General features: G+C 30.6%; 4 protein-coding genes across 7 annotated transcripts; 3 read left to right on the top strand and 1 right to left on the bottom strand.

Annotated features, from left to right (window-relative positions):
• Positions 1-546: 546 nt before the first annotated feature.
• Positions 547-5,534, top strand: LOC107641611 (Homeodomain-like superfamily protein). Of its 4 annotated transcripts, none has more exons than XM_088488640.1 (7): positions 547-707; positions 1,789-2,053; positions 2,932-3,008; positions 3,959-4,019; positions 4,183-4,255; positions 4,700-4,769; positions 4,927-5,534. In XM_088488640.1, exons 2-7 carry the CDS (start codon positions 1,900-1,902, stop codon positions 5,332-5,334), a joined length of 843 nt encoding a protein of 280 aa, XP_088344766.1. In that variant the 5' UTR covers positions 547-707; positions 1,789-1,899; the 3' UTR covers positions 5,335-5,534. The 4 variants fall into 4 exon arrangements, with proteins under 4 accessions (XP_088344766.1, XP_088344767.1, XP_088344768.1 ...); XM_088488641.1 differs by having other exon boundaries at positions 1,883-2,053; XM_088488642.1 differs by having other exon boundaries at positions 1,890-2,053.
• A 302-nt stretch (positions 5,535-5,836) lies between these two features.
• LOC107642385 (isoflavone reductase homolog) lies at positions 5,837-10,356 on the bottom strand. The gene is made up of 4 exons (XM_016345720.3): positions 9,827-10,356; positions 7,791-8,031; positions 6,679-6,882; positions 5,837-6,169 (listed from the first exon to the last, which is right to left on the bottom strand). Exons 1-4 carry the CDS (start codon positions 10,151-10,153, stop codon positions 6,006-6,008), a joined length of 936 nt encoding a protein of 311 aa, XP_016201206.1. The 5' UTR covers positions 10,154-10,356; the 3' UTR covers positions 5,837-6,005.
• A 2,806-nt stretch (positions 10,357-13,162) lies between these two features.
• LOC107641612 (bifunctional pinoresinol-lariciresinol reductase-like) lies at positions 13,163-15,935 on the top strand. Its single transcript, XM_016345097.3, has 4 exons — positions 13,163-13,621; positions 14,562-14,802; positions 15,164-15,367; positions 15,454-15,935. Exons 1-4 carry the CDS (start codon positions 13,292-13,294, stop codon positions 15,615-15,617), a joined length of 939 nt encoding a protein of 312 aa, XP_016200583.1. The 5' UTR covers positions 13,163-13,291; the 3' UTR covers positions 15,618-15,935.
• Positions 15,936-18,974: 3,039 nt separating this feature from the next.
• On the top strand, positions 18,975-22,529 carry LOC148563198 (uncharacterized). The gene is made up of 2 exons (XM_088486055.1): positions 18,975-20,495; positions 21,057-22,529. The coding sequence occupies exons 1-2, from the start codon at positions 18,975-18,977 to the stop codon at positions 22,527-22,529; spliced, it is 2,994 nt and encodes a 997-aa protein (XP_088342181.1).
• The last annotated feature ends 63 nt before the right edge of the window (positions 22,530-22,592 follow it).

Here is a 22,592-nt window from a genome sequence, read left to right on the forward strand (position 1 = left end):
TTTTAGATATGTGTTTCCTTAGAGACTAAATGTATAAAACAAAAAGCAACAGATATGGGTATCGGATCCAACGGTGGAAGAAGGAAGTATGCGTACAAGTTTGTGGGACACGGTAGTGTTGCTTAGGTTCATTAGAAAATTGTTGATGCCACGATGTTACTTCGGATTCGTCGGCGAGATTTCCTCTAACTTGTTCAATTTCTACAACAAGGTGACATGTATCGCACCTAATACACATTATATTAATACCACTCATTCATTTCTCCAATTTTATTTCATTTCTATCACTACAACCTCTCTGTTACAATAATTTAGTTTTGGATTGTCTCATCAAATGCCGCATTAGACGCTATTGTATATGGTTATGATCATTTGAATTAGATAGATTCTGCCATTTTCCCATTATTAGCATATATCATCAGTTGCAGATTCAAGAGAAGGTTTGATATATATATATATATATATATATATATATATATATATATATATATATATATATATATATATATATATATATATATATATATATATATATACCTTGTGGCCTACAACTACAAGCATATTCACTTCCCTTTAAAAGGGTCTCGGTTGATTCTGTTTTTGGTCCTTAATTCCTAAGCTTTTTAGTTACTTTCGGCTTTTGGGACCTGTTTGGCTGCGGCATAAAGCTAAAGGCTGCAACCAGTGACGGACCCAGAAAATTTATGGTAAGGGGGCAAAAATAATTCACATTATTATCAAAAGATATATTAATTTAAATTTAAAAAGAGCTCTTTTATAAAAGCATTACTACTCGCACTATCAGATTTCATAAGATAATAATAGAGATAAAAAACAGCATCTTATGAAATACTATATTCCAATTAATTGCTAAATTCATCAAACCAATCAGCATTAAATTTACCAAAAAAAGTCCCAAAATATGTTTGTAGAAAATTATATTCTCTTGGTTGACAATGATCTTTTCACAAATAAATTTGTCTAATTTCATCTCTGTCATTTATATCATAATTTAAAATTTTGGGTCGTTGTTCAGGATCAACTATGAAACTTTTTACATTGAATTTTAAAAACTTTTTTTTATTAGAAGAGACTAATGAAGTGACTTCAGATTCTAGTGGTAGCTTTCTTTTAAAATATTTTTCCATTATTATTTCTAAAAATAAAAAATATATATTCTAAATTAGTAAATTGATCGATTCACTTTAGAAATTTATATGCAACATAATTATATATAATAGAATAGAATAAAAGATAAACAAATAAATAATAAGGATCACTAAATCAAAAATAAAATAAAATATATAAATTCATGAAGAGAATATAAAAATAGATTAATACCTAAACTATAATTGTTTGAATTAAAATTTGCAATCGAAAATATGAAAAGAGAAACAATAAAATTGAAAAAAAACATAAAATCATAGAGAGCTGTATAAAACAAAATAGAGAATTTAAAATTTACCTGTTGATGAAGACAAGATGACCACTAAACAAGGAATAGAAAAAAAATGTTGAAAATATGAAACTAAGAAGAGAGTTTAAGAGAATAAATGAGTGACGACTAGGATTTGAGAATGAGAGAAGACTAAATTTAATTAGGTTAACTCATAATCAAAATGATAGCAAGATAAAATGGATTCAAGGTTTTAAATAATTAGTTTAATTTATTTGTAATGGGATCATTTAAAATTTAAAATGGGGGCATATTATATATGTATATATTTTTTTTTGTTTAAAAAAATTAAATGAGAGTGGGGGCAAGTGCCCCCCCATGGTTCCATGTAGGTCCGTGCCTGGCTGCAACTTGTGCAACCAAAGAACTAGCTAGCTAGGGATTCATTATTACACATATATTAAGATTGTTGTTTTTATTGTGGAGTTGAAAGGAGAATAGTGATGGGAAGTAGTTATGGTGGCGGAATTGGAGGAGGGGAAGGTGGTTATGGGGTGGTGATGAGTATGACGAGAGAGCCTAAGCCTAGGTTGAGGTGGACAACCGATCTTCATGATCGCTTTGTGGATGCCGTCACCAAACTTGGTGGCCCGGATAGTACGTTTTTCTTCTTTCTCTTTTTCATTCGAATTTAGTTTAGCGTTTGTTTTGAGGTTTTTCTACGGAAATTGAAAGATTAGGACTTAATATCATGTTGGTTTAGAGATTGATATTAAAATTTCTGTTTCTAAAATTTTAGTAGTTTAGTATTTTCAAAAGGTGGGCACGGACTAAAATTTTTTAGAATGGAGACTAAAATTGTAATGACATTTTATACTTAAAATATTCTCATTTCAATTAATTAATTCTAATTTTACTCTTTGTACAAATTAAATTAAAATTCCATTCTTATTTTCGTCTCTGTCTCTTACTTTATACCAAATACAAGATTGAGACTTATTTCAGTTTCCATTTCTTGGTCTTTTGTTCTCAGTCTCACTTCTAAATGTTAAGGAATTTCGCAATAATAATTTTTTTTTATTTAGTTTTATAGGCGTTTTTCACTTTCATGGAGTCAAATCCTTCTTTTCATACCACTTCTTAAGCAAACTATATATGTATTATTTTTACTTGCTACTACTATTGTTGTTGGTAGTGCTAGCTCATCTTTCACAATTGTGTTTGGTTGCTTCTTTCTTTTTCCTTGATCATGCTAAGTTGATAATGAAAGAGGAGTTTTGGTGGAAAATTGACATGGGAAAAAAATTATTTTAAAATTGGTTTTATTTTCTAAATAGTGATTCATGCATGACTTGTGTGGTTTTTTTTTTTTTTTTTTGTACAGTTGATTCCTTGCTTATATGGCTAATTCAATTGTGATTTCACTCTCTAAAAGTTCATCATTCCATTTAAAAAAAATAAAAATAAAATTGGATTAATTCTATAATATTGATATCCATAGAAGATTCACATAACATAAAGCATGTTAATTTCAGAAGCAACTCCCAAATCTGTTCTGAGGATAATGGGTTTGAAAGGCTTGACATTGTATCATTTGAAGAGCCACTTACAGGTAATATTCACTTTATCCATATGAATATATTATTAAAGTATGTCTAAATCTAATGGGTTAATATTAATTTGGTACCCGAAAAATATAGACGCTGACAAAAAAGTCATTGAAGAATGTTATCGACAAAACAATCTTTGAATGATTTGAAAATACGACAAAACCAATAAATATTATATTCTTTTATAAGTGACAAAAAATTTCTGCATTTAGCAAATGTTTTGATCCGAATTTTTGCGACAATATTTGAATAAATATTTAGAATAAACACAAAAAAAATTTATAGTAAAATTTGATCTCTAGATGTTTCTTTTTATTTTTCAAAATAATTTGGCAATTTACAATAAAAAATAAAAAGAAATACCGAACATAAAATTATCAACTTTTAAGGATGAAAATATTTTTTTTTCTTTAATAACAACTACAAAAAAATAAATCAAAATATGATCTTTAAATTTTTTTTAAAATATATATTTAATATTTGATTTTTTTTTCTTCACATTTTTAAATCTTTTATAAACTTATTTGTTGGTAGTATATTTTGAAATTTTTTTTGTCAACCATATAAACTTTTGAGTATTATTTTGGTAATTTACTCAAATCTAATAAATTTTTAAAAAGTAGATTAACAAGTGAACTTGGTAGAATTATTAGTCATTAATATTATCATTAGTATCATTTAGTGATATTCTCAGTAGTAACACAGATTGGTTAAACTTTGGTTAAAAAAAAAAAAAAAACACAGATTGGTTGAGAAACAAGAATTTGGAATCTTTTGTGTGCCGGGCTAATTTTCTTTTTTCTTTTTATTTTATACTTTGTATTTACCATCTTTGCTCAAACTTGTTTCAACTTTGTCTTCCATCTTCTTGTTTTTTATCCTATCCATCCTCTAATAATTGCCATTTGGAGGCATAACATGGATTTTTATTTTATTTTTATTTTTTTTTCAGAAATATAGACTTGGACAACAAGCTAAAAAACAAAATGAAGAACATCACAAAGAGAACAATAGTAAGTTCATTACAAGTTTTACTTATTTATTTATTTATTTTCAATTAAGTATATTCCTAATTGGACCAGCTTTAACCATAGAGATTGACAATGTTACCATTTTATTTACCTTATACAAAGATTGAAGGTTTTTATAATCTTTATTTTGTTTTCTTCCTTTTAGGATATTCATATGTGAATTTCAGCAATAGTTCTTCAGAGTTTAGCACTAGTTTCAGAGGTGATAATGAAAAGGGGTATGTTAATGTTTTAAGAATTAATGTCACTTCTTTAATTACATACATGACCATGCTTTCCATTATCTAGTTATTATTAAATATTGGTTTAATTATTTTGCTGTTCCCTATAGTTTCGCAAAATTTTCAATTAGGTTCCTATACATTTTTTTTCTTTTAATTGAGTCCTTGTACCAATTTTTTTTTAATTGGGTCCCTACACTTTTTTTTCCTTTTATTTAGGTCCATGTACCAATTTTTTTTTAGTTGGGTCCCTATAAAATTAAGCCAATTACTACTAAAAGGGACTTAATTGAAAAAAAATTAGTGCAGGGACCCAATTAAAAAGATAAAAAGTATAGGGACCTAATTGAAAATTTTACGAAACTATAGAGACCAACAGAGTAATTAAACCTTAAATATTTTATCTACCATAATTAACATCTTAATTTTTGAACAAAACAGAGAAATTCCAATAGCAGAGGCATTGAGACATCAAATTGAAGTCCAAAAGAGACTGGAAGAACAACTAGAGGTATTTATCATTTATAAGATTCAGATAATAATACACTTGGTATTTTTATATTTTATTTTTGGTATTTTTATCAAACCTTGAAAAAAAAAGTATAATTTTGCATAGTTTAATTGAAAAAAATGAAAAATAAAAATAAAACAAGCTTCATTACCAATAGGTACAGAAGAAATTGCAGATGAGAATAGAGGCTCAAGGGAAGTATTTACAAGCTGTGTTAGAGAAAGCTCAGAGGACACTTTCCATGGAAGGTTCAGGCAATAATCTAGAAGCATCAAGAGCTCAATTGACCGAATTCAACTCTGCCTTATCTAATTTTATGGAAAACATGAACAACAAAGATAACAAACAAAGCATATTAGACATGAATGATTTTTATAGTAAAGTCCATAGTTCAGGTTTCCATAATTACCATGAAGTAATAAGGAGAGAAAAAAATATTGATCAAAAGCCTAAGATTGAAGAAGGTTCAATTCAGTTTGACTTAAACAGCAAAGGTAGCTATGATCTTGTATCAGGTGGTGGTGGATCTGAAATTGAAGCCAAAATGCTTTCATATAGGCTTTGATCATTTTGAACTATCATATATTTTTTTTTTCTTTTATATTGTTTAACTAAGGCTACATGTTAGGAATAAAGTTTATCTGTTATGAACAAAGGTTATTGTCTAACCTTGTTTTCAAATCATAGGCTGCTCATGTTTTTGTGGCAGTAAGAATTTGGAAGACACATCAAAATACATATACCAATATATACTCTTTTGATTAACTTTGTTTTTATTGTTTTCATTATTTTAAATTGAGGTTGCAGCTACAAAGTAGCATAAAAAATGGTAAAAGACACTAGAGAAATAATATTGTGCTCACAATTGTAACTAAAATGACAATTTAAGACTTTACATACATCGAGTATTCAATTATTTGCTACTTACTTTAGATAAGTGTCGGAGATTTCGAATTCCTATACAACAACTTATTAATTAGCGACAGATTCTTAAGTAAACTTTTAACAAGGTAGATTCATGGTTGATGAGTTCAAATAAAAGGGAAAAAAAATAAACAATTTCACAATTAAAAGCAAACATGGTTACAAACCCTTGAACTGATAGAAGCAAAATTACAACTATGCATGGTCAATAATTGAATTGAATTCAATTGTATTTTATTATTCAAGGAATGGATATAAAAAGTGATGAAAAGGCAAAGGTGTTTTACATTGTTGGTTTTGACATCATCATTATCAGAGATAGATTTTTAGGTATTCATCCATGCGTGTGTACTTCACCTCTGGATAAAGCTCTGAAGCTTCTTCTCCTTTATCTCCTATTTCAAAGTTTGTCAAACACCCTTCATAGAAAATATGATAGAAATGCCCAATTCCCACTTGTTGTGCATAGTCCAAATCTGAATTCATAAAATCGATTATATATTGGTATGATGCTAAAAAATAAATTTAACTAAAATCCTAAAGTGATTTTTAAGATTAGTCTCATACACTAAAATCGTGCCTGAGATCCTAATTATATAAAAATATCTTTAAAATTAGTCAATGTTAACGGTTCATGTCATCAAGCTACATTAGCAAGCCGTTAACAAAAAATAAGTCAGAGTTAACATGGGACATTAGCCAATTTCAAAAATTTTTTTATGCAATTAAAATTTCAGAAGCGATTTTAATATACGAGGACAGTCTCAAAAATCTCTTTAGATCTTTAGTCAACAAACTTAAACTTACCTGACATTTAAGGGAATAATAATAGATAAATTTATTTATATTTTAAATGATGAGAAACTATTTTATCCAGACTCTTAAATTTATTTGGAAGAGTTTGAAAGTTTACTTAAAAAAAAAAATACCAGTTATATATAGTTTGTATGCTTGGTTGTAACTTTAATTATTTATTATATATTACCTCTAATGGGAGAAAGAAAGTCTTGTTGAGAAATGGTGGATTTTTCTAGCTGCTTCCCTAAAAGTGTTTCCCATTTGTGTATGAGTTCTCTCTGAGTGAGAATGTTTTCAGGTGGCCTTAGGTACAGCGTCTTGTTCAAGGTTCTAGGATCATCAATTGTCTTGATTGTGTACCTGGCAACATCATCTTCATCCACATATACAACTGCACCAAACATAATAATATAAGATGGGACACCATTTCTTGACTCAAAACTAAAAGATAATAGATTGATAATATAAAATATTTATATTATATACATTTCACTTAATTCATTTTTAATTGATGTGAAACTTTACCTTTTACATTCTATCATGAGAACAACAATAAAGTTTTGTCTCATATATATCAAATCAAATGTTTGTATTGGAATATATATGATTAGATGACTTGTACAATTATTTGCTTGATTATTTTATGTTTGATTATAAATGCATTCACCAAACCTATTTAGTGAGTTTGATGCAGGGGTAGGTGTATATTTTAAGAAAAAATTTAGAGAAAAGGATAAATAGGTCTCTGACCTTTTGTTCTGTGGACATTTTTGTCTCTGACCATTGAAAAATACTTTTAAGTTCCTGACTTTCACAAAATTTGGACAAATAAGTCCCTGACGGAGACATTTGGACGGATCAGTCCCTGACGGAGGCATTTGGATGGAGGGACTGATCCGTCCAAGTTTTATGAAAGTCAGGAACTTAAAAGTATTTTTCAATGGTCAGGAACAAAAATATCCGCAGGACAAAAGGTCAAGGACCTATTTGTCCTTTTCTCAAAGATTTATACATCAATTCTCAATCATATATAATAGATAGATCACTATAAAAAACAAAAAAAATTGAAAATCTACCGATTTAACGATTAATATCGTTTGATAATATTTGGTAGTTTTAGTTGAAAAGTAGTCACTAAAATGAGTTGCTAACGGTTAGCGACCGAAATTGATCGTTATTTTTTATTTTAGAGACTAAAATTTTAGTGACCACTAAAATCAGTCGCTAAGTAAGGATTTAGCAACCAATTTTAAATCCTGTAAATTTCTTAAAATTGAGTATAAATATTATTAATTATACCTTTGACATTGCCATTGCCATAGAGAAGGACCTTGTCGGTAGGAGGGAGAAGGGTACCCATTTGAGAGAGGTTGCCAGCAAAATAAGCAGCAAAACAATTAGCAGAGACGTAAGTGTAAGGAATGTTGGCATCTTCAATTGCTTTTCTTACTTTCATTTTCTCATCAAATGTCACTCTTCCTGGCTCCATGGCATGCCCCATTAGTGCTGGGTCCATCCCAAATTCTGAAGGCAAGAAACGCTACAACACACGTACAAGAAAAGTTGTTAGGATTTTCTCATCATGCTATTTGAATGTGACTTATAACACTTAACTAGTTACGAAAGTAGTAGTTTAATTACTAGTAACTCTTTGACGTGAAGTTTAATAACTTCTGAAGCTATATATTACTTCATTATGAAAAAATGTCCATTAGTAATAATGATGATGATGTAAAAAAAATTGAATAATTATTTACTAGATTAGATGTCATGATTAAAGAAGCTATTAATTTAGTTACAATCTCGTTATGTTATCAACAGTATTTCTGTCAACTTCTACCAACTCTTATTTATAACGGTGTTTAATAGAAGTATTTTTGTAAATATGTCTAATAAAAATATCTTTTTTATGACTGTATTTAATAAAAGTGTCTTTATATATATATTTTTTAGATGTATCTCTTTATATATATGTTTAAAATATAATAATTAATTATTGTTGATAATAAATTGGCAGATAATATGTTTAATAGTTTAGGTCGCAACTAACTAGCTTCCTAGTTCCTATCTGCATGATATTCTTACCAACTCCAATTTATTTGAAAATTTTCAAATTTCAATTATTATAAAATTATTTATTCTAAAAACTTAAAACTATTTTGTAAAAGTACATGCATTTTATATATCAAATATCTATTATTATTTCTACTTATAAAAGTTCTGACAAATTTATTTATGAATAAAAAAAATAATTTTGTACCTACAAAAAATAATTTTTGTATAACAAAATTAAGTACCAAATATATTCGAATATTAATTTCATTCATAGATACATTTATTAGTTTTATCTGAATTTTTATGTATAAATAAAATTGCGTGATAGTTTATTTTTATATATCGAATAAACGAAATGCTATTTATATATTAAAATTATTTATTATATATTTATGTATAAATACACGTATATAATTTAATTTATTTTTAATTTATATTTTATATTTTAATATATATTTTACACTAATAATAACAGATTTTAGTGTACATCTAATATAATTCATCTAATAATATTTTTACCATTAAAATGCTACATTAACAACTTACCAGCTAGTTAATTATATATATAAATATGAACAAGAGTTGTTGATTTATTATTATAACCCCTTTAATCAATGGAGTAGTTAAAAAGAGAAAGATTCCGGAATGGTATTGTTTTTAATTTAAAATTAGAAAACATTTTTTTTTATTTACACATGACAAAAATTAGATATGTACTCCGACACACTCATTTTTATAAGGCAATCAATTAATGATCAAAGATCGATCCTATATATACAAAATCATGTGATCTATCTTTTAATAAAAAAAAGTTTTAAAAAAATCAAGTTGTTAGTAAAATAAGAACTATCCGTTCAGTTCTTTTTTTATTTGTCATTTTAGTTGACTACAGAATTATTAACAGAAATTAAAATCAGGATTTTAATCTAAAAATAACATTTTAATAATGAAACAAGTAGTGTTACCCTAGGTTCCAAGACTAATGCAAAATATACAGACCAAAAAGACCATATCTATAACCAAAATCACTTTTCCTAACACTACACAAAATCCGACAAATAGTAGCGGTTATGCAATCGATTAGCAGCAGTTATATATGTATGACAATTTTTTTTATCTTTATTTTTAAAATTCTAATTGACAAAAATAACTTTTTGAAATTAGACCATTGAATAAATTATTTAAATAATATTAGAGATATAATTATTCATATATTTCTATCTAGTAACGTAAATATTTAAAATAAATAATTTCATAAAAACTTATACATATACATATACCTTAACATTTCCAGCTTCTTTGATGGCCTCAACAAGTTTGAGTTGAACCAACAAGTTATGAGACCTAAAATGAACCCCGGACATGGTACAAATGACAACATCCACCCTCTTGACGGCGTCGACGAGGCTCCGGTGGTCGGAGAAGGAAGCCGGAACGAGGCGAGCGCCTTGCCGCTTGAAGGACTGAAGAATCTGTAGCTTCTCAACATCAAGCCCTATCTCTGCCCTTTGAATAACATACGTTTCATGCCCTTCTTCTAAGCATGCCTTCACTATCCTCTTCCCAAGATACCCTGTTCCCCCAACCACTAGAACCTTGCTCTTCATCCCTATAATAATTACCTTCTTCCTTAATTAATTTCTTCCTAGAAAATTAAATCAAAATTCAAACTATGTACAATAATTAAGACTTTGTTGTTCTTATAACTCATCAACCTTCAACTATATATATATGTGTGTAATTGTGAGCTGGCTAGTGGGAATAGTAGTCTATGATCATTTTTTTATTCAATTTGATTTTGTTCACCTAAAAATCAAAGCACATGGCTAGGATGTGTTGTTTAATTTGAAGTGCAAGTTACTCATTAAACAACCAACAGTAAATAAAGTTGATGACTAACCAAATGGAAAGAGAAAGAAAGTAATTAAAAATTGAGAACAGTGTATGTAAGGTTTGACAAAACAGAGAATTTAAGGTTGGTTAATAGACCTACTAATACTATATATGGTTTGAATGAATTTAAACTTAAACGTGGTGTGTACTAGTCAAATATGAACAATTTGTTGAATCCCTTCTGTTTCATGTGGTCTCTTAATTAATCAGAAGTACTAGTCCTATGTAATTAATAAGAGAATTAGTTGCAGTTAGTTTGCCCAGTTTAGATAACCAACTTAATTAAGTTCTTTTTGATAAAATAACTTAAACAATAAATGATTCTGTTAAAAATAACTTATAAATAAGTTATTTTGTATTTGAATTTTTAACTCTAAAAGTACTTATTTTATAGAAATGTGATAAAAAGTAGAAGTATTATGAGAGAAGTCATTTTTTTTAACTTCTTTATAAACTCCTAAATAGCTTCTTAGAAAGTTGCAGTTTAGTATTAAAAATTGCACCAAACATTAATACTACTACTTTTCATAAGTCAAAAGTTAAAAAAAGCTACTTTTAGAGTTTCCCAAAGGACCCTAAATGAATAATCCATTGTTAAACTAAATATTTAATTATGTGTTCAAAAAATGCAAAAAAGAGATACAACCAAAAAAATTAATATTCTTTTTCTTTTTTTTTCCCTTTCCTTTTACTGTTGTTGCATTTTTTTCTGTTTCACATTTTAATTAAAAGTGCAGAATAAAACGAGGAGAAACATATGAATTCAAAAAATATAATAAAATGTGTGTTTTTCAAAAAATTTGCATATTTCAAACATATGAATTCTAATACTAGAAAGACATAAAAAAATCTCGCTAATAAAAAGAGCATCCAAAAATTGATATTTCAAAACATCAAAAAGTCTAAGTTAAAAAAGATAAAGTAAAAGAAATGACTAACAAGCATATACAAACCCTTGAACACCACCTCATCTTCAAATCAATGACTTTGAAAATTTACCCCACTGGTGATCCCGGTTTTGTTTAGTAATCTTGGGTTCAATAATTCATTAATTAATAATTAAATCATAGGTTTAGGGTACAGCAATTTGTGATGAATTTATTGGTAGGTTTAGAGTTGTTGGACTCTTTTCTCTAATTAGAAAGGTTAGACTTCAAGACTCAACATTTGTCAAACTTGAGTAGGTAGCATTTGATTTATGAAGGAAGACCTGAGTATGACGAAAACTACGTTTGTGATCATTATTATTCATATTATTCAAAGGAAGATGCTCCCATAAAAATACTGGCTTATTATTGTACGTATTAATGAACTGATTATTTTTTAATTTTTTAATAAATTAAAATAAAATTGATTTTTTTATAATAATAATAATAAACCTAATTGTTATTAGATCCAGTCGAACCGACTAATTTACATAACTCATTGAATTATTCTTTTAGTTTTTTTTTAAAACAAAAATTAGGAATATATTTGTCTTTTTATCAAAAAATTTAAACATGATTCAGTTTAGATTGTGTAAATCGGTTGGATCAAATCCGGTCTAATAATTATAGTACAGACAATTGAATTTAGAGAAAATTCCACTCCCCGCTCATGCGAGATGCTAAAATGACACTCTCCTCCCCTCTATTTTATAAATGTACATTCCCCTTCCTTCTAACTTTTAAAAAACCTCATCTTTAATCCATTTTAAATTTTTTGTGTTAACTAATATTAACTTTATCCATTTTTTAAGAAAAAATAAATTATTTTTAAAAAAATACCATTAACAAAAATTTTATTTTTTATCATTAAATTTTACTTATCAAAATACTCTTTAATAAATTATTTTTTATTGACTAAATTATATTTTTACCAAAATATTTTTAAAAAAATAATTATTAAATTATTTTTTTCTAAGATACCTACCTTCAATAATTTTTTAAATATTAAATTTTGATTTTACCAAAATTTTGTTAACAATTATTTTTATATTTTACTATTAATTTTTTGATATCAATATATATTATTTTAACATTAAATAAAAAAATATTACTACTATTAATATGTATAACAACTAATATATATTGATATTGAAAAGTAATCTTACTAAAATTTTTTATTTAATGATAAAATAATATATATAGATATTGAAAAATTAATAGTAAAATATAAAAAAATTGTTAATGAAAATTTTGATAAAATTATAATTTAATAATTAAAAAATTATTGAAGGATATTTTAGAAAAAAATAATATAATTATTTAATTTTTTAAAAAAATACAATTTAATCAATAAAAGATTAATTTATTAAAGAGTATTTTGGTAAGCAAAATTTAATGATAAAAAATAAAATTTTTGCTAATGGGTATTTTTTTTTAAAAAATAATTTATTTTTCTTAAAAAATGGATAAAGTTAACATTAGTTAACACAAAAAGTTTAAAATGGATTAAAGAGGAGGTTTTTTAAAAGTTAAAAGGGAGGAGAATGTACATTTATAAAATAGAGGGGAGGGGAGTGTCATTTTAGCATCTCGCATAGGAGGAGAGTGGAATTTTCTCTTGAATTTATTATTATTGCTATAATAAACCAATTTTATTCTGATTTATTAAAAAAATAAATTATTAACCAGTTTAATAAAAATATCCAATAATATCTAAACGTCTTTATAAAAAAAATATTTTTAGTATCTTTATTAATAAAGTGTTCTCCATATTCAAAATATGCACTTTGTTTTTTTGGAAGAGTCAAGATATGCACTTGAGTTGTGACTTCTGTAGTTCTGTGAAGAGATAACATGAATATTAGAATTTAATTAGAGGCTATCTAATATAAGGACATAGTAAAGAGAGAAAGAGAAATTAAAGAGATGGAGAAGAGCAAGGTGCTTATTATTGGAGGAACAGGGTACATAGGAAAAAAATTGGTGAAGGCAAGTTTAGGTTTGGGACATGAAACTTATGTTCTTCAAAGGCCAGACATTGGTCTTGACATTGATAAGCTTCAGCTTCTATTTTCATTTAAGGAGCAAGGTGCTAAGCTTCTCAGAGCTTCCCTTGATGATCATCAAAGCCTTCTCAACGCCGTCAAGCAAGTTGATGTGGTGATTTCCGCCGTAGCCGGTGTTCCCTTCCGCGGCCACCATATACTCCAACAGCTCAAACTTGTTGATGCTATCAAAGAGGCCGGGAATATCAAGGTAATACTAATCTTATATTTGAATGATAATTATTGGTTTATAGTATAAAACTATGACTAAACCCTTTGTTACCAAGCTTAGTTGCCTAAACTGTTTTTACCCTTTTTGCATAGTTTGTTGTAATTCGTAACTAACTGTACACGTGTAGATGCGGAATTATTTGGTTGGTTGAGCTACTAGGTAACACAATATAGAGTATATATTGGTCAAATAGTTAGCTCATTCGTTCGTTTAAGTAAGTGTTGAGAGTTTGAATTTCGTATTGTGGAGACAACTCCTCAAAAAAGTTTAAATTTATGACAAATTAGTGTTTGACCCGCTGAATCGAAAGATATGGTAAAAAAAACTAGAATATACTGTGATCAGTGATGGTTGTTGATAAATCATTCCATTTTTTTGTAACTTCTCTCTCAAGTAATAATGAGAATATAATTGTCGAAATTTCTTCTCTTCAATACTCCACTCGTGAGTCGCTCTAATATTCTTTAATAAACTCAAATACTTTCTATATATGTACTCATTAAAATCTAAAATGTTGTGGATGACAAGATAGGAATTTCAAGACTTACCTGAAATCAATATAATTTGAGTATGAACGTGAGATGAAAACTCCTTTTGACGTGTGAACTCTGATATCTTCTTTGGCACGAATACCATCCGAAAAATTAGTCTCCCATCAGAAAAAAAAAAAAAAACAAAAGATAAAAAATTTATAAAATAAGAAATCAACTAACTTGACACTCTAATATTTTAAATTAGATATAACATCTTCTTATTTTATATTTTTTTACTTACTTCTTTTTTAAAGCCTCTCTAGTAATCAAGAGCTACTCTTAGTATCCCAATATGATTATATGGCCTATCTATTATATATTACAACATTTATTTTATCACTTTTTTGCAAAGCTAATATTTTGTGTTATTGATTTTGTACATACAGAGATTTTTGCCTTCTGAGTTTGGGACAGACCCAGCAAGAATGAAGCATGCTTTGGAGGCAGGAAGAGCAACATATGATGATAAAATGGTAGTGAGAAAAGCCATAGAAGAGGCCAACATACCATATACCTATATTTCTGCTAACGGTTTTGCTGGTTACTTTCTTGGTGGCCTATGTCAATTTGCCCAAATTACCCCTTATGTTGACTCTGTAGTCTTGTACGGAGATGGCAATGTCAAGGGTAAGTGGGTAACTAACTAATAGTATAATACCAAATTATTTATCCCCTTCTATTATTTTATCATATGAATAAATGATCATTTGTACCTATAAAAGATGAAAACGCTGAGATATATACTTACATTAGATCGAAATTAAACTTGTACTCACGATGCCCTCTGTGTGACAAAAGTACTCTATGTAACACTCCAACCTTCTAAAGACAGGATACTTTTGTCACACAGAGAGCATCTTATGTGGTACAAGTTTAGTTTCGATTTAATGTAAGTACATATATCAGCGTTTTCATCTTTTATGGGTACAAATAGTCATTTATTTTTTATTAGATATTATATAAATAACTGATTATTTAATGTGAACAGGAATTTATGTAGATGAAGATGATATAGCTATGTATACTATCAAAACAATAGATGATCCAAGAACACTTAACAAGACAGTATATATAAGACCACCAAAAAACATTTTATCTCAAAGAGAAATTGTCCAAATTTGGGAGAAGCTAATTGGAAAAGAACTGCAGAAATCTTCAATTTCTGTACAAGAGTTTTTAAGTTCAATGGAAGGTAATGAGATCAATCAACAACTTAGAAACAATTATTGTGATCTCTAGATAGTAGGTGGCTGAAAAATGTTTTGAATGCGAAAACAGGAAAACCATATGAAATGCAAAGTGGAATGGCACATTACTATCATGTTTGCTTTGAAGGTTGTCTAACAAATTTTGAGATAGGAGAAGATGGGGTTGAAGCTTCTCAACTTTATCCTGAAATCAACTACACTACTGCACATGAATACTTGAAACGCTTTCTATAAAGTATTGTGGACGTGTTAAGTACGGTGAAAACTCAGGTGCAGTCGATTTCACGTGAAGTTGATAGCTAAGAACCGTTAGATGAAAATTTAGTCAAATCAGTCAAATCATCTAACGGCTCTTAGTTATCAATTTCACGTGAAGTCGACTGCACCTGAATTTCCACCGTTAAGTATTTAGCAAGTTAATTAAGTTGGTTAATTTAGTTAATGTTTCGTTTAGTTTCATTGTCAACCTGTTGCTTCATTGGATTGAAGTTGAACTTGGTTAAAAGTTGTGTTAAGTACTTTTGCAATAAAAGAAGTTAAATAATTTTATACGTGCATCTAATGACATAACATTACATTAGCAAAAATATGTATTTTAATAATAATTATTTAAAAGAATGAATATAATTATATAATTATGTAAAATTTTTTATACGATTAATACATCAAAATTAAATTCATAAAAAAATTACACTTTCCTATGCATTTACATAATACTCCTTGCCATTGCAAAGAAGTAGATGTGATCAACAAAACAATAGTGTTATGTATTAAGATTATTATTAATAAAAATTTTTAAATTTATTATTTAATTAAATACATAATAAATTTATTAGATACTTAAATTTTATAATTTTTTTTTATAAAAAATCTTAATTACTAATTATTCTTGTATTAGCCCACAATTTAGTACATATGCGTTTAACTCTCCTCTTTTTCATACAATTGTACATCACCAAAAAAATATCAATTTATAAAAAGTAATTTGTGTGATTTTGCACGTTGGGAATCTCGTAAGCTAGCGACTTTTTAACCACTAGACATAAGAAGAGATATATAGTATTTGATTAGGTATGAAATGATCATGATTGATGACTATTATTTCTATTTTAGATGACACTAATAAGACTTCTGTTCCTGAGAGGGAGCCACCCATGACCAATACACTATTCTTCGGGAAAGGTTCACTTCAATTAGGTGCTACATTACATCAATGCAATAATGTACCCTTTTTATATCTTCTTTCTAGAATTAAGCTACTTCTGCATGTTGCTCCATTTTTAACAATAGGCTGCGAAATTTGACCAATTTGAATGAGTTAGATAATTAATTTATTCCTTTGTTTAAATAAATATTGAGAGTTTAAATTTTTAAATAAATAATTTAAATTTATGACAAATTAATTTATAATTTGTCAAATTAAAAGATACTATAAAAAAACAAAAAAAAATGAGTTGCGGGATTTAAATAGCATAGATCGATGATCAATTTATCATGCACTTTAAATGTGCGTATAATGATCGATAAAAAACAAAAAACGAAAACACAAATTGCGGTTCCATGAATGAAATAAGAATAAATATGTACACTATATATATTATTTTGTTACACAAATTAATCTCACGATGTTTTATATTTACTAAAAAATTTAGATAAATTAGTTTTCATAGTTGTTAATAAAATATAAAAGTTTTCAATCATTTTTTAAACTTTTAAATCAATTCTTCTACCTAGCTACGTGGTATCGTAGACAAACAGTTTGATACAAAGGCTAATTTGGCTACCGAAAAAAAAAAAAAACTAATTCACCAATTAAAATATATTAAAAATTAAAATTTAATAAAAAAATTATGACCGATTTGATTACTATTCCGTAAATAATTTTACTTTTCTTTCCACTGCTACAAACTAAAATACTTAAGCAAAGGGCCGGGTTTACTTTGGATGACAAAGTAACGTCATTTATTTGTATACATTAAAATTAGTTATCAGTATAAAATATATATTAAGATATAAAAATATATTAAAAATAAATTAAATAATATATATTTAATTATATAAATACATAATAGTTAATTTGATAATTGATTTTTTTGCACACATAATAAATTTTTTATTCTATAAAACGTTTGGTAGAGAGACAGAAATTGAAAGACTGATACTGAGAGACAGAAACTTAGAGACAGATACTGAAATAAATCTCAATATTTTGTTTAGTGCAAAGTAGGAGACAGAAATACTATTTAGGTTATGTTCAGTGTGCTCTGTTAGGGTTTCTTAACGGAGTTTCTAGTGCCGTCAAGGCTACATTGTCAAGATCAATTAAATCTCAATACAAGTCTACGTAATCTGCATGGCTGAGACAACGAGGGATGAAGATCGGATCGAGGAAGACAACCTGAAAGGAGGTAGGAATGTGATTCTACTGGAAGAGACAGACATATCAAAAGGTATTAACGCTTGCTCCAATAGTCTCTATGGCAGACTCTTTGCTTCCAAAACCTTCTCAATTGGAACCATGGGGAATGCTTTAAAGGCTATATGGGGAAACCCGGAAGGATTTAGCGTGAGTGACAAAGGGGATAATTCCTTCCAATTCTTTTTTAATAAAGAGGTGGATGTCTTGCGTGTTGAACGTGGTTCTCCATGGCTATTCAAAGATTATGTGCTCCATGTCAAGAGATGGAAGGAAGATCGGATCTGTGATGAAGAGATTATTTCCAATTTTCCAGTTTGGGTTCAATTTTGGGGTTTGCCAGAATCGTTTAAAACCCTCGAAGTTGGACGTAAATTGGGAGAGAATCTGGGCACAGTGTTGGAGGTAGGTAAATTTCATATGCGAGGCAGAGAAACTAGGATTGTGAAAGCCAAAATCAATATCGATGCTACCAGGCAAGTGAGAGATCAGTTAATAGTGGCAGGACCTAATAAAAAGGAGGTAGAAGTGGCACTGCGCTATGAGAGACTTGGAAAGTTCTGTACCTATTGCGCAAAATTGGGGCACGAGGTGAAAAACTGCCATGATCTGCTGAAGGACACAGAGAGTGAGATGGTAAAAGAGGATGACATTGGCGAATGGGTTAAAGCTAGCCAAGTGGGAACGCGAATCTACTCTGAAGGAGAAAGAACATTCAACAACTCAACCCAAAACCAGAATAAGGCCACTCAACGTAAGAAAAAACCGGTCTTAAACTGCTTATTGGAAGAATTTACAGGGATGTCAATGCAAGAAGGGAAACAAAGTTTGAAACCACAAGACACTGGTAACAGGGCAGCACCTGAGTCACCTCAATCAGCCAATTCTAGAACAGAATGCATGGAGGTTATCATAGCTGGTCAGTCCAATACCAAGGAGGATGAAGGGCAGCTTATGCAATTCGCTATTAGGGAGTGTCTCACCACAGAAAAAGGTAGGAAGTGGAAAAGGTTAGCAAGACAAGGTGCTGCAGAGTCAGATACTAAAAGTGAACCCAAAAAAAGGTTGATGAGTGGTATAGCTGAAGTAACTACAAAGAAAGCAAGAACAGAGGATGAAAATGCAGTTGAACAGATGGTGGAGGGTGCCAGCCTACAAATGGCACCCAAGGCGCCATGAGAACTATAGTGTGGAATTGTCGAGGTTTGGGGAGACCCCTGACAATTCACACCTTAAAAGGGATCTGTAAATCCCACTCCCCCGAGATTGTGTTTATAAGTGAAACAAAGAACCAATCTCGACAGGTGGAAGCAAAACTTCGGGTATGCGGCTACGAAAACTGGCATATTGTTAACCCGGCAGGAGTGGCAGGAGGACTTGTGCTAGCTTGGAAGGACAGCATCAGTGTTCAAATTATTAGCAGTGGAGAATTTTTTGTGGCAGCCGAAATTAAGGAAGTCGGAAGCAGTGAGGTATGGGCGTTCATTGGTGTCCATTTGAGTTGTTCAGAACAAATTCGATCCTTACAGTTTGAGGAGCTTATAACAATGAGCCAACACATGGAAGGAAAAGTGGTAATAGCAGGCGATTTTAATGCTATAACAAGCCAAGCGGAAAAGGAGGGTGGAGGCAAAAAATCAGCAACCACCATTGCAACATTCACTAATTTTATTGACAGTAACGAATTGGTGGATATTGGAATGGTGGGGCACCCTTTCACGTGGACAAATCGAAGACAAGGAGAGGATTTGGTGAAGGAGAGGCTTGACCGCTATTTAGTTGGGATGGAATGGAAGTTGAAGTTTCCGAATGCAGTGGTGCACAGGCTCACAGAGTCAGGCTCGGATCATGCTCCAATTTTGATGGAAACCGAACCTCAATCCTGGCATAGTAAAAGGCGGTTTAAATACCAGGAACGTTGGTGTGGAGAAGAGGATGTCAAGAGAATTGTCAGTGAAGTGTGGAGAATGAAAGTTGTAGGCTCGGCTATGTTCTCCTTGGCCCAAAAGTTGAAAGTTTGTAGACATAGACTAGTTCAATGGCAGAAAACTCACAAAGCAAACTCCCGGAAAGAAATTGAGGACCTTCAAGCTAAACTAGAGGAGTTGCGGGTGGCTGGAATCAATGGGGGAGAGGAGGTTACCAGTTTGGAAGAGAAGTTGGAGCTGGCATATTTGAAAGAAGAGAGCTATTGGCGAGAAAAATCTAGAATCAAGTGGCTAAAAGAAGGAGATCAGAATACTAGATTCTTTCACCAGAAATTTCAATCAAGGATGCGAAGGAACAAAATTTGGAGATTAGTGGGGAGGGACAATGAGATTGCATCGAAACCGGAGGATATTGCTAAGGTAGCTGAGGACTACTTTTGCGATATTTTTACTTCTTCTTGTTCGGCTGATCCGAATCCATACTTAGAGGATTTGGAGTCTAAGGTTACAGCTTCCATGAACCGTAGGCTCCAAAGGCCAGTAACTATGGACGAGGTCAAAAGAGCTACATTTAGTGTTCATACTCAGAGTGCTCCTGGTGATGACGGGTTTACAGCTAAGTTTTTTCACTTTTTCTGGGATATAGTTGGAGGTGACATTTTTAAGGCAGTGAGAAGTTTCTTTCACAGTGGCAGAATTTTAAAAAGCTTCAATCATACTCAAATTTGTTTGATTCCAAAGGTGCCAGATGCCAGTGACATGACTCAGGTACGACCGATCAGTTTGTCTTCAGTTATGTATAAAATTATTTCTAAAGTTATGGTGCACCGATTACAAGGTATTATGAATAAAATTATAAGTCCAAATCAGAGTGCGTTTCTCAAAGGAAGACTCATTTCAGATAATATTCTAATTGCCCACGAATGTATGCACTATTTGAAAAATAAGAGAAGTGGGGCAGAGCATGAGATGGCTATTAAACTAGACATGAGCAAGGCTTATGATAGGGTTGAATGGCATTTTTTATGGTATATTATGGATAAGCTGGGGTTTGATGCTAAATGGATTAATTGGACTAAGGAATTGGTAACGACTGTTTCTTACTCTGTTGTTGTGGAAGGTCAACCATTTGGCTATTTTAGGCCAAATAGGGGCATCCGACAGGGTGACCCCCTATCTCCATATCTCTTTCTTTTTTGTGCAGAAGGACTTTCCTTCTTGCTACACAAGGCAGAGCAAAACAGATTAATTCAAGGAGTTCAAGTTAATCGGAGATGCCAAACAATTAATCACCTTTTGTTTGCTGATGATTCAATCCTTTTTTGCAAGAGCGCACCTAATACAAGCCAAAGCATTCTAGAATTGCTAGAGACCTATGAGGGTTTTAGTGGGCAAAAAGTCAATTTGAATAAGTCGGCTATCTTTTTCAGTCACAACACTCCTCAGAACACAAGACTAGCAGTTGCTCAGACACTAAATATTGAACATATCGGAGCACAAGACAAATACCTGGGACTGCCCTCTATAGTTCAAAAATCAAAGAAAGCAACCTTTGGAGCTATCAAGGATAAAGTTCAGAAGAGGATTATGGGTTGGAAAAGAAGTATATTGTCATCAGGTGGCAGGCACACGCTATTGAGAGCGGTGGGGGAGGCAATTCCTATTTATACACTCTCTTGTTTCAAGCTCCCGGACACGCTGTTGACTGAGATTCATAGCATGCTCTCGCAATTTTGGTGGGGTCAAAAAGGCGCAGAACGAAGAATGGTTTGGATTAAATGGGACACAATGACGAGACCAAAGAAAGATGGAGGGCTGGGGATCAAGGATCTAAGGGCGCAAAATTTGGCTTTATTGGGCAAGCAATGTTGGCGTCTAATGAAATACCCTAATTCTACTATATCAAGAATGCTCAAAGCTAAATATTTCAGATATACAGATTTCCTACATGCAGAGATAGGAAGCGTACCGTCGTGGGGTTGGAGAAGTGTTCTTGAAGGGCGCAAGGTGATCGAGAAAGGCTTGTTATGGAAAATAGGCTCTGGCACTAATGTTCGCATCTTCCATGACCCCTGGCTCCCACCACCAGTGCCCCTTAATGTACCTCAAAATGCACTCACAATCCCGCCAAATATGCAAGTGTATTACGTTAGTGCGTTACTAAATCCTGATAGAAGTTGGAATAAAAATCTGATTGAGTCGATTTTTTCAGTTGATATATGCAATAAAATTTTTTCAATCAAACCAACAGAGGAGGAGGATGAAGTTAATTGGTGCTGGACAAAATCTGGTATATATGAAGTTGGGTCAGGATACAAAATTGCTTATGGATTCTTTCATTCTCCTACTTCATTGAGGTCCCAGAACATACACAACAGAGTCTGGAATAGCATTTGGGAGTTGAAATTACCACATAAAATTAAGATTTTTCTATGGAAAAGTCTTCATGAAAAGCTTCCGGTGTTGCAACAAGTTCACAGCCGGTTCGCATCCACTCCTGCCACTTGTCTAAGATGCATGTTGAAGGCTGAATCAATTTCTCATGCTTTGTTCCAATGCCCCCTGTCTTCAATAATATGGAGCCTAAGCTTAATAACCCCTGACCTATGGATGAGAGAAGAAGAAACTTTTTTCAATTGGTGGCAACGAGTCTTATCCTGGGCAGTGGCTCAATTCGACGGTAGACAAAAGACCCTCCTCATAGCGGCGTTGTGTTGGAGCACTTGGAAAGCGAGGAATCGGTGTGTTTTTGAGAAGGTAATAAGTCCAGCACCAGAGATAGTGAAAGAAGCTAGCAATTGAGTGCGTGAACTCGTGAACCATACCTGATAGATGCTACTTTTTCTTTACTCTTACTTTACTCTT

The sequence above is a fragment of the Arachis ipaensis genome, chromosome B5 (genome assembly GCF_059453495.1).
Source record: "Arachis ipaensis isolate K30076 ecotype BB chromosome B5, ASM5945349v1, whole genome shotgun sequence".
In the NCBI taxonomy this organism is placed as follows: Eukaryota; Viridiplantae; Streptophyta; class Magnoliopsida; order Fabales; family Fabaceae; genus Arachis; species Arachis ipaensis.